Source organism: Delphinus delphis, chromosome 14 (genome assembly GCF_949987515.2).
Source record: "Delphinus delphis chromosome 14, mDelDel1.2, whole genome shotgun sequence".
NCBI classification, from domain to species: Eukaryota; Metazoa; Chordata; class Mammalia; order Artiodactyla; family Delphinidae; genus Delphinus; species Delphinus delphis.
Window position 1 is genome coordinate 10,344,801 of NC_082696.1, and position 13,923 is coordinate 10,358,723.

A 13,923-nucleotide genomic window follows, 5' to 3' on the forward strand; every position below is an offset into this window, starting at 1 on the left:
TGCTAGCAAAGTAGATTTCTACCCATGCCTTTGCTTATGCCTTCTTTTTCTTTTCTCTCTCTTCTTTTAGGTGATTTTATTTCTCACTGATAGTACACAAGCTGGAAGGAGCAAGGAAAAAGTAAACTCCAATCACTGCAACTGTTTAGTTAACTACATTGTTATAGTTAACTAAAAAAAAACCCATATAAAACCAGTGACCACCATTACATTTTTGAATTATCAATATATTTCAATTGTCTGAACTATTCATCTGTAATTTTTCCTTAGTAGTTAGCCATGAGATGAAGCCTAGAGGATTTTGCCTCTTCATCCCCATCCTAGCCCTCCCCCAATAATTCAGTCTGCAGTACTTAAACCAAAAATTACCCGCAGTCATGCACTAAAGATGTGCGAAATGCAATTTCAAAGCAGAAGGAGGGCAAACAAAGGCTAAGAAATTGACATTTATTGAGCACCTACACAGGTCACAAGTACTACACAAGAGGTTTTATATGTGTTATATCTCTGGTGATGCAGAGGGGTCAAGGGAAGTACCAGGCAGTCACACTGAATTGATGGCAAGTGTGAACATGCTGTGTCAACCATAACATGCATAATTAGGTACACTTTTCAAAATCTGATATCTCAAAACAGGGCCAAAGTCTAGTCAAAGATGACTAGAACTTTATTATTTTGTCTTCATCCCTATAAAAATAGAAAGTGCAAATTAAGTCAGGAAAAAAGTCGTAAAAATAATAAAATTCCTTATGAAGCCACTCAAGAAAGCCAGCGTGATCGTTACTCTATCAAGCCAAGTGATCACAAAAGTGCTGGCAAACAGTGTTCTCCTTTTTCTAAAACCACTAGCGCTGATAATATGTGATTAAAAGCCACTTGAATGTCTTGTATAAAAGGTGAATATAATTTTGATATAGCCATCACTGCTCTTACACTTTCAAATATTTAAGACTTCCAGAAAATGACAAATCATTTCCTTGAAATAACACATACTGAAAGTATGAATTCTGCAGATTCTATAGATGGTTCTCTGAAGGTAAAATGAGATAATATGTTAAAATATTTTAAATAACAGGCATCCTGAACACAGACCTGTTTTCTTGTTGATCTCTTATTGCTGAATTGTTATAGGAAAGAACAAACACTAATAAGCTAGTGAAATAATTAAAATTTTATTTTTATTTCATTACAGCTAATATAAAATTTTAAACAAAGGAGGTAATCAATAAGTGATTGTTAAATGTAATTGAAATTTTCTGTATAAAGTGAAATCTTGTGGCTTTATAGTGGATATCAACATTTAGGCATGCTAGCTCAGAAAAGCCTAAATGTAGTAACTATGAAAAGTAAGAACACTTGGGGAAATTTGCACACATTCATGTTTATTCAAGGACACTCATGATTTTAATCAAAATTGGTAGAACGGTTTTATTTTTTAAAAAAAGAAGGACTTTAGGTTTAACAACCAAAGTTTACAAGGACACTGAGGTGTACGCAGGAACAGGTATATGCAGACAGTTGCTATAATGGATACAGAATCACTGTAACTCCACTGCTGTCGAACTTTGAGGCAAGTTTCCTGCCATTTTTGAGTCTCTATTTTCACATCTGGGAAACAGAATTTTTAAAAATCTGAATCAAATTAAATACGTAAAAATACACACTTTTTTTTTTTTTTTTTTGTGGTACGCGGGCCTCTCACTGTTGTGGCCTCTCCCGCTGCGGAGCACAGGCTCTGGACGCGCAGGCTCAGCGGCCATGGCTCACTGGGCCCAGCCGCTCCGCGGCATGTGGGATCCTCCCGGACCGGGTCACGAACCCGTGTCGCCTCCATCGGCAGGCGGACTCTCAACCACTGCGCCACCAGGGAAGCCCCAAAATACACACATTTTAAGAACTCATTTATATTAAACTTTTGCTCTGCATGTAGGAAGTGAAATGACTACGCTTTAAAAATGGAAGAAAAAAGTGGGGAGGGTCTTGATTTAAAAACAAACGAACAAACAAACAAGAGAGTATCCCTTCAGAGTGCACAGTTATCTCCCTGAGGTCCCATTTCCTCTGCTGGGATTCAAACGTATCACAGAAATTCATGGTGCTTAAAGGGGTAAACCATTTCTAAAATAGAACATCTTTCAGAAACAGCATGTTAAAACTAGGTTCCCTGCCCCCTCCCACAGTCACCCTAAAAGAAGGAAAAAAAAAACAACACTCACACACACACACAAGACATAAATTTGTATACTAGGCTCACAAACCCATATACTCAAAATAAGTTTCAGAAAAGAGATTATGAGATAACTAAGGAATGTTCCTCCAAAACGAATTGGTACAACAAGAACAAAGTCTAAATCATTCAAAAGTAAACCAAACAACACAATATAAAGTAACCCGTCCCTACCCAAGGAAAGGAACATTTTAGGATATAAACTTACTGCACTACCTTAAAAGCAAAGATGATGAGACCAGCCACGAATGCCAATTGAAAAAAAAAATAATAAAGTTTCTTCTATTTCTTGAGACTGTACTCTTGTCTTATTCCAATTAGAGTTAGAAACTCTCTGGAATGATCTGCTGAGTTGTTTATACAAACTCTGCTATGATATTCTTCAAATCATCTCCAAGAATTTAAATGAAATGTAAAGTTATAGCCAATGCAATCGTTCTTTTAACATCAATTCCTATTTATGACAATATTTTAACCCATGTAAAGAACTATACAAAAAATAAGGCTTTGGTAGCAAAGATGAATTTCTCCCTTTTAGGAGTTTTAGAATTCCAGCACAGTTATTCAGGACTTGCCTTTTAAATCTCATAAAATCTCTGGGTATTCTTTTCTCCACAAACCAACTCCCCACCACCCATTTCCCTGTGTTTGTCACCAACACCACCATACCTCCTGGTCATTTAGTTTAAAAACTTAAAAGCATCTACCATTCATCCCTCCCTTTATTTCCACAACTTTCTCCCTCTGTGTTCTCACTGCTATCACTTTTTAATAATCTGACTCAACCTCATTATTGAGATAATACAATAGCTCTAAACTTGTCTCCCTGTCTCCAGCAGTAATAAAGGCATTTTGAAAAATGAACGCTTTTCATAACTAAAAGGCATGGTACAATTCACTTGTCTTGGTAACCTGAAAGTCCCAGACATTCAGAAATAGAAGAATGGGGTGGGATGTGGCTTTGAGCAGGCAAAACAGATGTCAGGAAGTCCTGTCTTTAAAGTTCATGTGCTTTACCTAGGATATTCACTAAAAATCGTACTCTGGGCATATTTATTCTTCTTTTACTAGCAGTTTCTAGTAACAACTGAAAATTTTATTTATATAAAACACGACATTTTATAATGGTACCAAATAAATTATTATATATATAATAAATATATTATTATTTTGAAGCCAAATTTTCTCCAGATACAGATACTTACAAAAGACCAACCACATATTTTTAGTGTCAGAAGGTACTAAGTGGCTCACTGCACTCAACCACCCAAACCCAGGGGAAAAATAAAGACTAATGAAGATCCCTACTTACATTAGAAAATTTTGAAAAAGAAGAAAGAGTATCGGTATCAGGGCAGGTTTCAGATGGGGGCAGGATAATGCTGTACTGTCCTGTCACTCAGTGGCCTCCAGGTTCACTCATTCTAGTCTACTTTGAGAAAAGACGTTTACCTGTGGATCAGGTATAGTCTATGCCACCGCCTCAATGAACACCATTTTGTGCTTTGATAGAAAGAGAAGTAGGGACTTCCCTAGCGGTCCAGTGGTTGAGACTCCCCACTCCCAACGCAGGGGGCCTGGGTTCGATCCCTGGTCAGGGAGCTGGATTGCACATGCCGCAACTAAGGATCCCGCACACCACAATGAAGATCCCGAGTGCCGAAACTAAGATCCAGTGCAGCCAAATAAATATTAAAAAAAAAAGAAAGAAAGAGAAGTAAAATGACAAGTAAAAGTAAGACTTGTCACATAGCATTCTACCCAAATCAAGACAGCAAGCTCCAAAGACTTAAAAGGCACACAGAAACAAACTATAGAAATGCAGGGGGCATTAAAACTGGTTTGGGTTCATTAAAAAGAAATGGTGGTTTTTATGTCCCTGGGTTGCTAATATTTCCACTGGTGGTATAGTTCAGTTTAAAAAGCAAAGAGTTATTATGCAATTACTTTACAATATACAAATGTAAACCTGGCGTGTCAGAAGTAAATAGAGACCTCAGGTGTAGACCATCAGGACCTTCCTTCCACCAGCATAAAATTAAAATCCACTCACACCTGATCATCTTGGTTCAGAAAACTGTCCCTGCTGGGTTCCCACCGGTGCAGTAGGAAAAGGCATTAGACTGTGCATTACAAAGACAAGATTTCATTGTCCTGCAGCTTCCTTATTTGTCTTTTCTACCCCCCACTTTAGCAGGAGGCCATAAAGTTACCTGGAACATGTACTTTTCAACTTCTCACATGGACTTTTCTTCTCCCCAGGCTTCCCCGACTCATATACATCAGACTCCCAAACTGATCCCATGGGGAGAGAGGGGAACCTCTGCAATCCCTGAGATGTTGGAGACGGAGTCCACAAGGCCCACGGCTCCCGCATGACCTAAAGAATAAGGCTAGGCGCTCAACTAGGCAACCCCAAATCTTTAAATATGTTCAAAGGCAAATGGCTCCTAAGAATATGGGAGAGGGGCCACCAAGGGCATACACAAGCTGTTACTGAAGATTTCAAGATGGCTGCACTTCTCTCATTCAACTTCTCCCTGAAAGCAAAGAGTTCATTTTGTCAGTGCTTTTCTTATCTACTAACAAACAAAGCCTTTAACGTAAAATCTAGGAGTCGGAACATGCTCTAACATTCATTTTTCAGACAAGGACACACACGTCCTGAGAAGTGACATGAATTGCTCAAGACCAGAACCCTGGCTGAGACTTAATCCTGCCTCTGCCATACAGCACCATCATTACAACAGGTCTCCAGGTCAATACATATCATTTTATCAAAACAAAGTCATCATTCCTTCCATACAAGTCATTGTAAGCCGTTCACTTTCATTTCTGTGAGAAGGGGGAAAAAAAGGCAAGTGATATAAAATGCTTCTAATGAATCATTTTTATAATGATCTGATAGTAAAAAATGTTATAGTTAACTATTTATATCAGTCCAGTCTAATAATCAGGTACTATTTAAAACAAGAGAACTCTAGAAAATTAGCTATCAATAAATACTAAAAACTATGGGTTTAATTTTAGAATTAATGTTCTCACACACGCTCAATGTGGACAACATGCACAGAGGCACACAGCACGCAGATCCCACTGCAAACGAACACTACTCTGAACACTTTAAAAAGTCAATGACAGCCCGGTAATGAAATAAAGGGAAAAAACGCACACACCACAATCTAACATTGGATAAAAATGCAGGTCGTATGGGAAGAGACAACAATAGTACCTGGAAACTTTTTTTTATTGAATAGAATGCATTATGAAGAAAAGTGGTTGAGAAAGCTTAGTCACTTTTTTGTGGCTTAAAGCTTTTTTCCCCTCTTTTATTCCAGGCTTAAACAAAGTTCAGTGGGGCATCAAACCGCCTGTTTTAAATTACAGTCTGTATTTTAAAATAGAATGCATGCACGGCATGTTCCTGAAGCTAGGAGGTGGGAGTGTTATTCACGGAAAATTGAAGGCTTGTTGAGTCAATAATCTTCTTTCACACAGTAACAATTTTCAGCTAAAATTTCTTGACCCAAACAAAGGAAAACGAGACCATTCAGTTATTTTACAATTTAGCAAAGGCAAAGAAAAAAGATGAGAAAGAGAGAGACACCTCTAAAATTTTACATTGTGAAGGAAAAATAGAAATTTTTGCTCTCAGGTAAGAACCTTCTCTACATGTATTTATTTCCTCTCCTAAACTGACAGTTAATATTCAAAATAGTTCCTTCCAGTTCAAAAGAAAAATAAAAGCAATTAACCAGTCCACAAATGCTACTCTGAGCTCCTGTTGGTTATGTATCTCTTGTTACATACTACAGATGTGTGCCTTCAGTTACAAACAAAGTGGAAATCTGTAAACTAAAATTTACTTCCTAGCTAACTTGGATAATGTAAAGTAAAATGCATTCAACTCAACGTCTTACAATGGCCATGCCTGTATAATCTGGAGGAAGCCCGCTACCCCTTCTAGATGCCAGTGAACAGGGGAAGCACCAGGAAGAAAAGGAGGCGGCTTTCTGGCTCAACATGCCAAGAACTGCCATCTGTGGAAACTGAAACGGCAGGTTAAAATATGAAAAGGTACCTCTTGAACATCACTCGTTTTTTCGTTCTAGCATAAAAAATTAAAATTAAAACTCGAAGGAGCTACGCTGCTGATAACTGTCCTACTGGAGCCCCCATGCCCACATGTGAGAATCCCTCACACACACGGCTCTTTGTGGTTTGTACTAAAGCCCAACACTGCTGCTCACCCCCTTGTGCTCAGAGACAGCCCTCTGGTAAAAGAGGCTTATGTCCAGGTATGGTTCTGCGGTTATTTGCATTCAGACCTGACAGTTACGTGCACCCCAGCCTGTGAGGCCACAGAGGCTGCACGGCCTCTCACAGGTCATCTGAAGAGCCGAAAGGCTGGTCAAAACCTTCCAGTCTCCCATTTGTTACAGCAAAATTTGTATGCTGACTTTCTTATTAGCCAGGAATATCTGCATTTATCATCGCTTACTTAATGAGCCTCATTTATCAACTACAGATCATAGTTATCCTTCTATTATCAAAACCAATATCCTGAAAATCAGTTATGTTTCAGCCTCTCTTCATCTCCAATTTTGTCTAGTGTCTATTTTTTACAGTACTCCTTCATTATTTTTTTTTGGGAATTGACAGTCCCATAAAATGGTTTAAAATTCATTTCCCCCATATTTTAAATGGAAAGCTTCAGAATATTATGTAAAAAGGTCTACAGGAGGTATGCTTAGTTCTAATGTGTTTTTAAAAATTAAATGAATTTGTGAAAATAATGCATCACCACTAAGCAAATACCTCAGCTCTAATGAATTTAGAATTATCCATCTATTTCAAAAGCACTGAAAGATCTCAAATTAGAAACACTTTGCACACAAACATTCGAGTTATTTAAAAACAAACTATAGTTCTTTTTAAATATTAATTTATTCAAGATTTCCATATATTTAGCCTGCTGTAACCTGGAAGAAATCCAAACTGGTAAGGTTTTATTGAACATTCATTTACATAACAAATATTTAAGTGGAAGATTGTTTTGAAAGAGAGAGAAACATACCTTCCCACTTCCTACGACTTCTTACCTTGCTCAAGGTTCGAGTATTTCCCCTATTTTCAAAATATCACAAAAATACTCTGGGGGATAAAATTATAGAATATCACATCTTAAAGAAATAATCCATGTGGGAAAATAAACATCTGTCAGAGTCACTATCACTTTTCCTAAATTAGGACTTTCAAGTAAGGTCTTTTCATATTTCTCTCAAACTGAATCCAAAAAGAACTGTCGTCTCCATATAGAATAGACCAGAGACTAAAATTACATTTGCAAATTATGGTAAATCCTAGGTAAGAAACGGAATGTTGTACGCTCCATTTAACACTTCTCCAAGATATCAAAATGTGTCTGTACCTTCAGTTTCAAAGTTATGCATAATGGTTAACTGTGTCTGCAGATGCTCTCGCTGACAAGACACACCCTTCAGAGAACCTCCTGCTCCATTCACCAGGTGCCCACTTTTTAAGACTTCCATGACTTCAAGACCCAACATACCCTGATAACATTTAGGAAACACTGATAACAGACAGCTGATGTCTTCAGCTGCACACACAGATTATCACTGCTTGAACCCTGAGAGAAGGGGGACAACAGTTTAAATTTCTCTTTTTATTAACTTAGAATTTTTAAATGTTCAGGACGATTTGAGAACGATCAATCAACAGAAGACAGTTACACTCTTAACCTTTTAATGACAACCACTTAGTTCAAGCTCAAGATACAAATTTTTAAAAGTTTGGAAAAAGTTCATTCAGCAGCCAAACATCTAATTCTTACCTGGTAGATTTTAACTTTTGCAAAAACCTGACAACTAAGAGGTTAAGATCATCTTAACAATTTGTATTCTTAGATGGATTGAGAACTTGGTAAAGGCAAAACCCAGTTAAAAACTGCTCCGCCTAGCTTTTCCAATAGTTGCTAATTGTTCATAGGAACTATATTATCAAATCCACACACTTAAAATGTCCCTATTAACATATCATTTTTCATACATGTTTCCAAAGTACATGACCATTTACCCCTAACCCAACATGTGTCATTAAAGATTAATAAAACAAACACACACACAGAAGTATTCTTTTTCAATAAAGGGAAATCATCGCATGCTCTGTTGCTAATACCTAACTCCCAAAGAATATTCTTGGTAATAACAGTTTTTCAACCATTCTCTTTCCGGCTTCCAATATCCTGTTTAACACCCTCTATTTCAAAGAACAACCAGCATATACCACCTCCTTCCTTTCACAAAGGGGAAAAAGAATACGTTTTATCTAAACCTCAATACTTCCTTCTAATTGCAAGCTCAACAAAAGAGCCATAAGCACGGTTCCACAGGACATTTAGGGTTTTTACTAAACTTGGACAGATCAAACCCTTTTCATGTCAACCTCTTTAAGTGCTTCCTATTTAAGAAAGAAAGGGTCAGAAAGAGGTTTTCAATGACCTGATGGGCCTTCGCAAAGGCCTTTAGAATATGACTGATCATACTCTGTATCTTAGGTAAACAGAATAATGGACCTGCTATCTGAAATACAAACCGGTGGCAGGTCTCTCTGAAGAAAAAACCAAATAAGTTATTTCTAAACTGAGAAGTATCAGCAACTCTTCAGATCCCTGGAAGAGAAAGTACTATTTGCTTAGAACAAGGAAATTACGGTAAATCCTAGGAAAGAAACGGAATGTTGTACGCTCCGTTTAACACTTCTCCAAGTTATCAAAGTGTGTCTGTACCTTCAGTTTCAAAGTTATGCAAATGGTTAACTGTGTCTGCAGATGCTTTATAATAATAGTATAAACATGTATTTACTGTATTCACTGAATTCATGATTACTGTTTGTCAATTTATTCTCTTTTACAATTAAAAATATACATTATGGTGTTCCAGCGCATAAGACTCTGTGCTCCCAATACAGGGGGCCCAGGTTCGACCCCTGGTTGCGAAACTAGATCCCGCACGCATACCACAACTATGAGCACGCATGCCGCAACTAAAAGATCCCGCATGCCACAGCGAAGAGCCTGCGTGCCACAACTAAGACCCAGCGCAGCCTAAATAAATAAATAAATAAATATTTTCTTAAAAAAATACATTACTAAGAAAAGAATGTTTCACACTACTTTTAGATTAATTATACAAAAGTGCCCACTTTTTCTTCTCTTGAAGGTTAAGGTTACCAAAGTAAAACTCAAATGTCATTTTATAATAAAAGAAAATAGTTTTAAGAATAAAACCACCCTGCCAATACAGATACCACATTCATATAATCCTTTAGTATCAGTAGCATATGGAGAACATAGGCTCTCCTGATGTCAATTCAATACCTTGGAAAAGATCCTGTAAGCAATTAAAAGAAAATTCTGCAACTAGGGGAAGAATGTACTGAAAAATTCTTACATAAATTCTATTAGGAAAATACTTACTGAATAAAACATAATAAATACTGTGAAAAGATTCTAGCCTGTTGAGGGTGAGAGGGAGAGGCAAGACAATTATAAAAGTAACTGCAATAGGGCTTCCCTGGTGGCGCAGTGGTTGAGAGTCCGCCTGCTGATGCAGGGGACACGGGTTGGTGCCCCGGTCCAGGAAGATCCCACATGCTGTGGAGCGGCTGGGCCCGTGAGCCGTGGCCACTGAGCCTGCGCGTCCAGAGCCTGTGCTCCGCAACGGGAGAGCCCACAACAGTGAGAGGCCCGCGTACCACAAAAAAAAAAAAAAAAAAAAAGTAACTGCAATAAAAGGATGACTAGTAAATGCCATAAGAGATGAAAAAGTTAAAAAAAGACTCAACAAAAAATGTATTAAATCATAGTTTGGGGGTCAGAGTGTAAATTGAGATATACTCAATATTTATAAAATAAAGGAGTTGATAAGCTATAGCATTTGTTTAGACCTTCCACTGTATATTTTACTTAATGATGGCTTCACTTCGTATCAATATTAGAGGTAGAAAAAAACTATAGAATGTGCTCAAATTTTAAGTGATAATATTCCAAGGAGATAGAGTCAGTTCTTCAAGCTAATTTTTATGTCACATGCTATATGTTAAAATTTGTTAGTAATGGTAACACCAATGATATGTAAGCTAATGAACCTCAACAGGGAGAAGGCTATATGATTAAGAGGTATAGAAAGCAGTAGACATTATTAAGGAAGATTTGTTCGGAGCTTAGGTCTGAGTGCATTAAGTGAAAAGCAAATATTACTGTTCACGGCACCAAGACAACAAGACGACAAATATTAAGTTATCAGTCATTGGCTTCATGTGGATGAGCTGAAGAACTCGGTCAGATGGAAAACACAACTGCATTAGCTACTGAAGATCACCAAGAACTTAATGAAATGCAAATACAGACAAATACCAATTTAAACAATGGTGAGAGGACAACTTGCTGAGAGAAGCAAATTCTAGATCTAGCGTAAGAAAATGCCTTGATTTGTTGTAATGGAAAGTTAACTGTATAACAAAAACACACTACAGAAAATACCCCACATGCAGAAAAACATTACAAACTCTATCAATCTAACTCAACTTAAGCAAAAATTTAAGAAACAACTACTTAAGAAGCTTCCTTCTTACAGTCACATACATAATGGATAGAGATTTGATTATACATTAGAATCATTTTTACCACATATTTTTAAACATACAGATAAGACCCACAATTTCCTTGGTTCAAAATTACAAAACGAGAGATTACAAATATGATGGATGGCCTTTAACCTTAAGTAAAAAGACAAAATTTGCATCACTAACACGTGAAAAGGAAAAAACACAGCAGAAATCTACAAAAGACCTAATAAATTCAGACGTGATAACAAATACAGTTTCATGGTACTTATAGAATCAATTTATCCAAGTTAGAGTAAAAATACATATTAGAGCCATACAGAATACCAACAAATCTCTCCCCCAAACTGTAATTACCTCTGTTTTATATAACATATTGATGCAGTGTCTATATCAATAAAAATATATTTCTAAACTCTATATAGAAAAACTTTCTACACAAACAAAACCTGTTGAAAGAAAAGTGGTACACCAAAATTCATTTAAATAAAGCCAATTTTCATCTTAACAGATTGGGGGCAGGAGGTTTAGTTAGGTACAACCAACCAATCTACAATTTGTTCTTTATTCAGTAACTGATGCTTCTATGTACTCAGCATAAAACCTGGAAACTTTCCTCTCTAAAAAAAGATTATTGAAATGTTATTGAGTATATGGGTATGGTATGCGCCAAATGTCATGTACAACATTCTTTACAAATGCCGGTTCTCAAATGTTTAGAAGTAACATAATAAATCTTACTTAATGTAAACATGTTTGAAATTCAAATTAAAATCAAAATTAAAATCAGCATGCTATTTATCTGTGAGTTACAAAAAGAAACCACCAATTAGGGCGTTTCTTTTTTTAATAGCTTCGTAAGAAAATTTATATTATGAGCAACCTTAAATCCCCTAGGGAAGGAAGTAAGATAAACATTAAAGAATAAAGTTAGCCATTGTATGTATACAAATAGAACCATCCAAAAGACTTAAACTGTTGAAGAATATATTGGTTCACTTCCTAAAATACTCTGAGCTCCTTTTCCAGTAATCAACTTTGCACCATCCCAAAGCAGAACTCTTCAGTTTTCTGGGACTACCACACTTCATTCTCCCCCAATTATGCTGTACAGTTAGCTGAAAGTCAACCACTGATTCCAAAGCAGAGCAATGAAAAGCAGCATAGCCTAGTAGGTGACACAGAAGTTCAAATGGATATGAAGAAAGCAGTACGCTGCAAACTATTCTTATAGCTCTGTAGAAAATCAGTATCAATCTTTAACAAATTCTCCAACCTGTAAAACAGTACACATCACCAGCCAATGACAAACGTAAAAAGTTGGGCTTATCTAAAACACTAAAAATCCTGTGGTAAAAAAGTAGAATTCACTGTCCACCACTGCTCACCTTCCCATGAGTCAATTTAAATTTCCTAAAACCACAAGCCAATTTCCTAATGTTCAGCAAATGTTGCGTTTATCAACAGCATTCACGTGCATTTGCGGATGCAGGTGCGCGCGCACGCACACGCACGCACACGCACACGCACACACACCCCCCACGCTCACCAAGCTCTGAATTATCTGCTGAATAAAAAAGCTTACAGCTTAGAACACAAGAGTCCATTACCTTTTTCATTCCTTCAAAAACCAAATAACTAGATAATAAATATTCCAATGTGACTAAAAAATGACCACGGTAAATTTTACCCACTTCCCACCATAGAAATAAAAGCTGTAAAAATTAGGGTTTCAAATACATGTGCATCAGATTCAAAGATATTACACATCCTGTAGCCATCACTTACCTTCTACTCTACGGCTACATATAACTTAAAAATGGGTATGGGATGTGCCAAATGTCATGTATAACATTCTTTACAAATGCTGGCTCTCAAATGTTTAGAAGTAACATAATAAATCTTACTTAATGTGAACATGTTTAAGATTCAAATTAAAATCATGGCTAGTCTGAGTTCCTGTCTTAAATATGACTTCTTAATAGAGATTAAGCAATAACAATGTCTTCACATCAAAATATTTTAACAAGAAAATATATATAAAAATTTGTTTGCACAAATATATTCTTTGAATTTTTAAGGAATATCTCATTTAAATGAGGTTGCCCATGGGGGGATAAAAAAAGAAAATTAAGCCCAGGTGAACTATTTAAGGGCATTAACATGTAACCTATAATTTAGCTACTACTCTAGTCAATATATACCCAATAATTTACTAATGGAAATACTTATAAGCTGTATTTTCCAATTTTAAACCAAAATACTTTCTTTTGGGTGAAAAAAGATTGGGTGACTTCTCGTTACATGAAGTCCCAGAAGAAATTCAAACTACCACTGGATGCCTTATCTCATTCTTTGCCAAATGGGAATTTCCTTTACATGTAACTCCTATATAGATACCTTTGTTCTGAATCACTACCAGAAAGCAACAGGCTATGCAAAGCACAACTGTACAAAAGAAACACCTTTCTGCCACAAAACCTGTCAGCCAAATATAAGCTTCCAATTGGACTCGGAGATACCTACAACACTGGACTCGGAGACACCTACAAATGACTACACAGCTCCTTTGAGAAGGAAACTGTCAAATAAAAATTAATAAATCACAAATATACCTGAAATCCATAAGCTTCTCCCCCAAGTCTCAATATAAAGTAGAATAAACAAAAACCAATGCTCTTTTTAGAAATCTGTAACTCACTGAATTTCCAAATCAGTACATTAATAGTCTTACTGGTAAACTTGATGGTCTTTCTTGTTGTATTAAGTTCAAGTCTTCATGGTTGGGTTTTCCAGGAGCCAGAGGAGGTTGAGACCTAGTTCCATAGCCTTCCTGAGACATATCCTAAACAAACACAAATATAAAGAAATATCTCAGTGAGTTACAAGCTTCTTTGGTAATCAAGATGAAGCAAAGGCTTATCACAAAGTATCAATTCATCTAACATTTAAGCAGACATCTATGTTATAATTATCATTTCTGTAACACTTTCTCAAAAGCAAAAATAAAATACAAAAAGGCAGTGAATCATCAAGAGCAAAAATACATA

At 36.5% G+C, this 13,923-nt stretch overlaps 1 protein-coding gene across 8 annotated transcripts in view; it reads right to left on the bottom strand.

Moving 5' to 3' along the window:
* The window catches only part of ARID1B (AT-rich interaction domain 1B), a 413,915-nt gene that overhangs the window by 245,930 nt on the left and 154,062 nt on the right, over window positions 1-13,923 (bottom strand). For all 8 annotated transcript variants that reach the window (XM_060029731.1, XM_060029728.1, XM_060029725.1 and 5 more), the window contains exon 4: window positions 13,608-13,718. In XM_060029731.1, coding sequence (XP_059885714.1) covers window positions 13,608-13,718 — 111 coding nt within the window. The remainder of the gene's footprint in view (window positions 1-13,607; window positions 13,719-13,923) is intronic.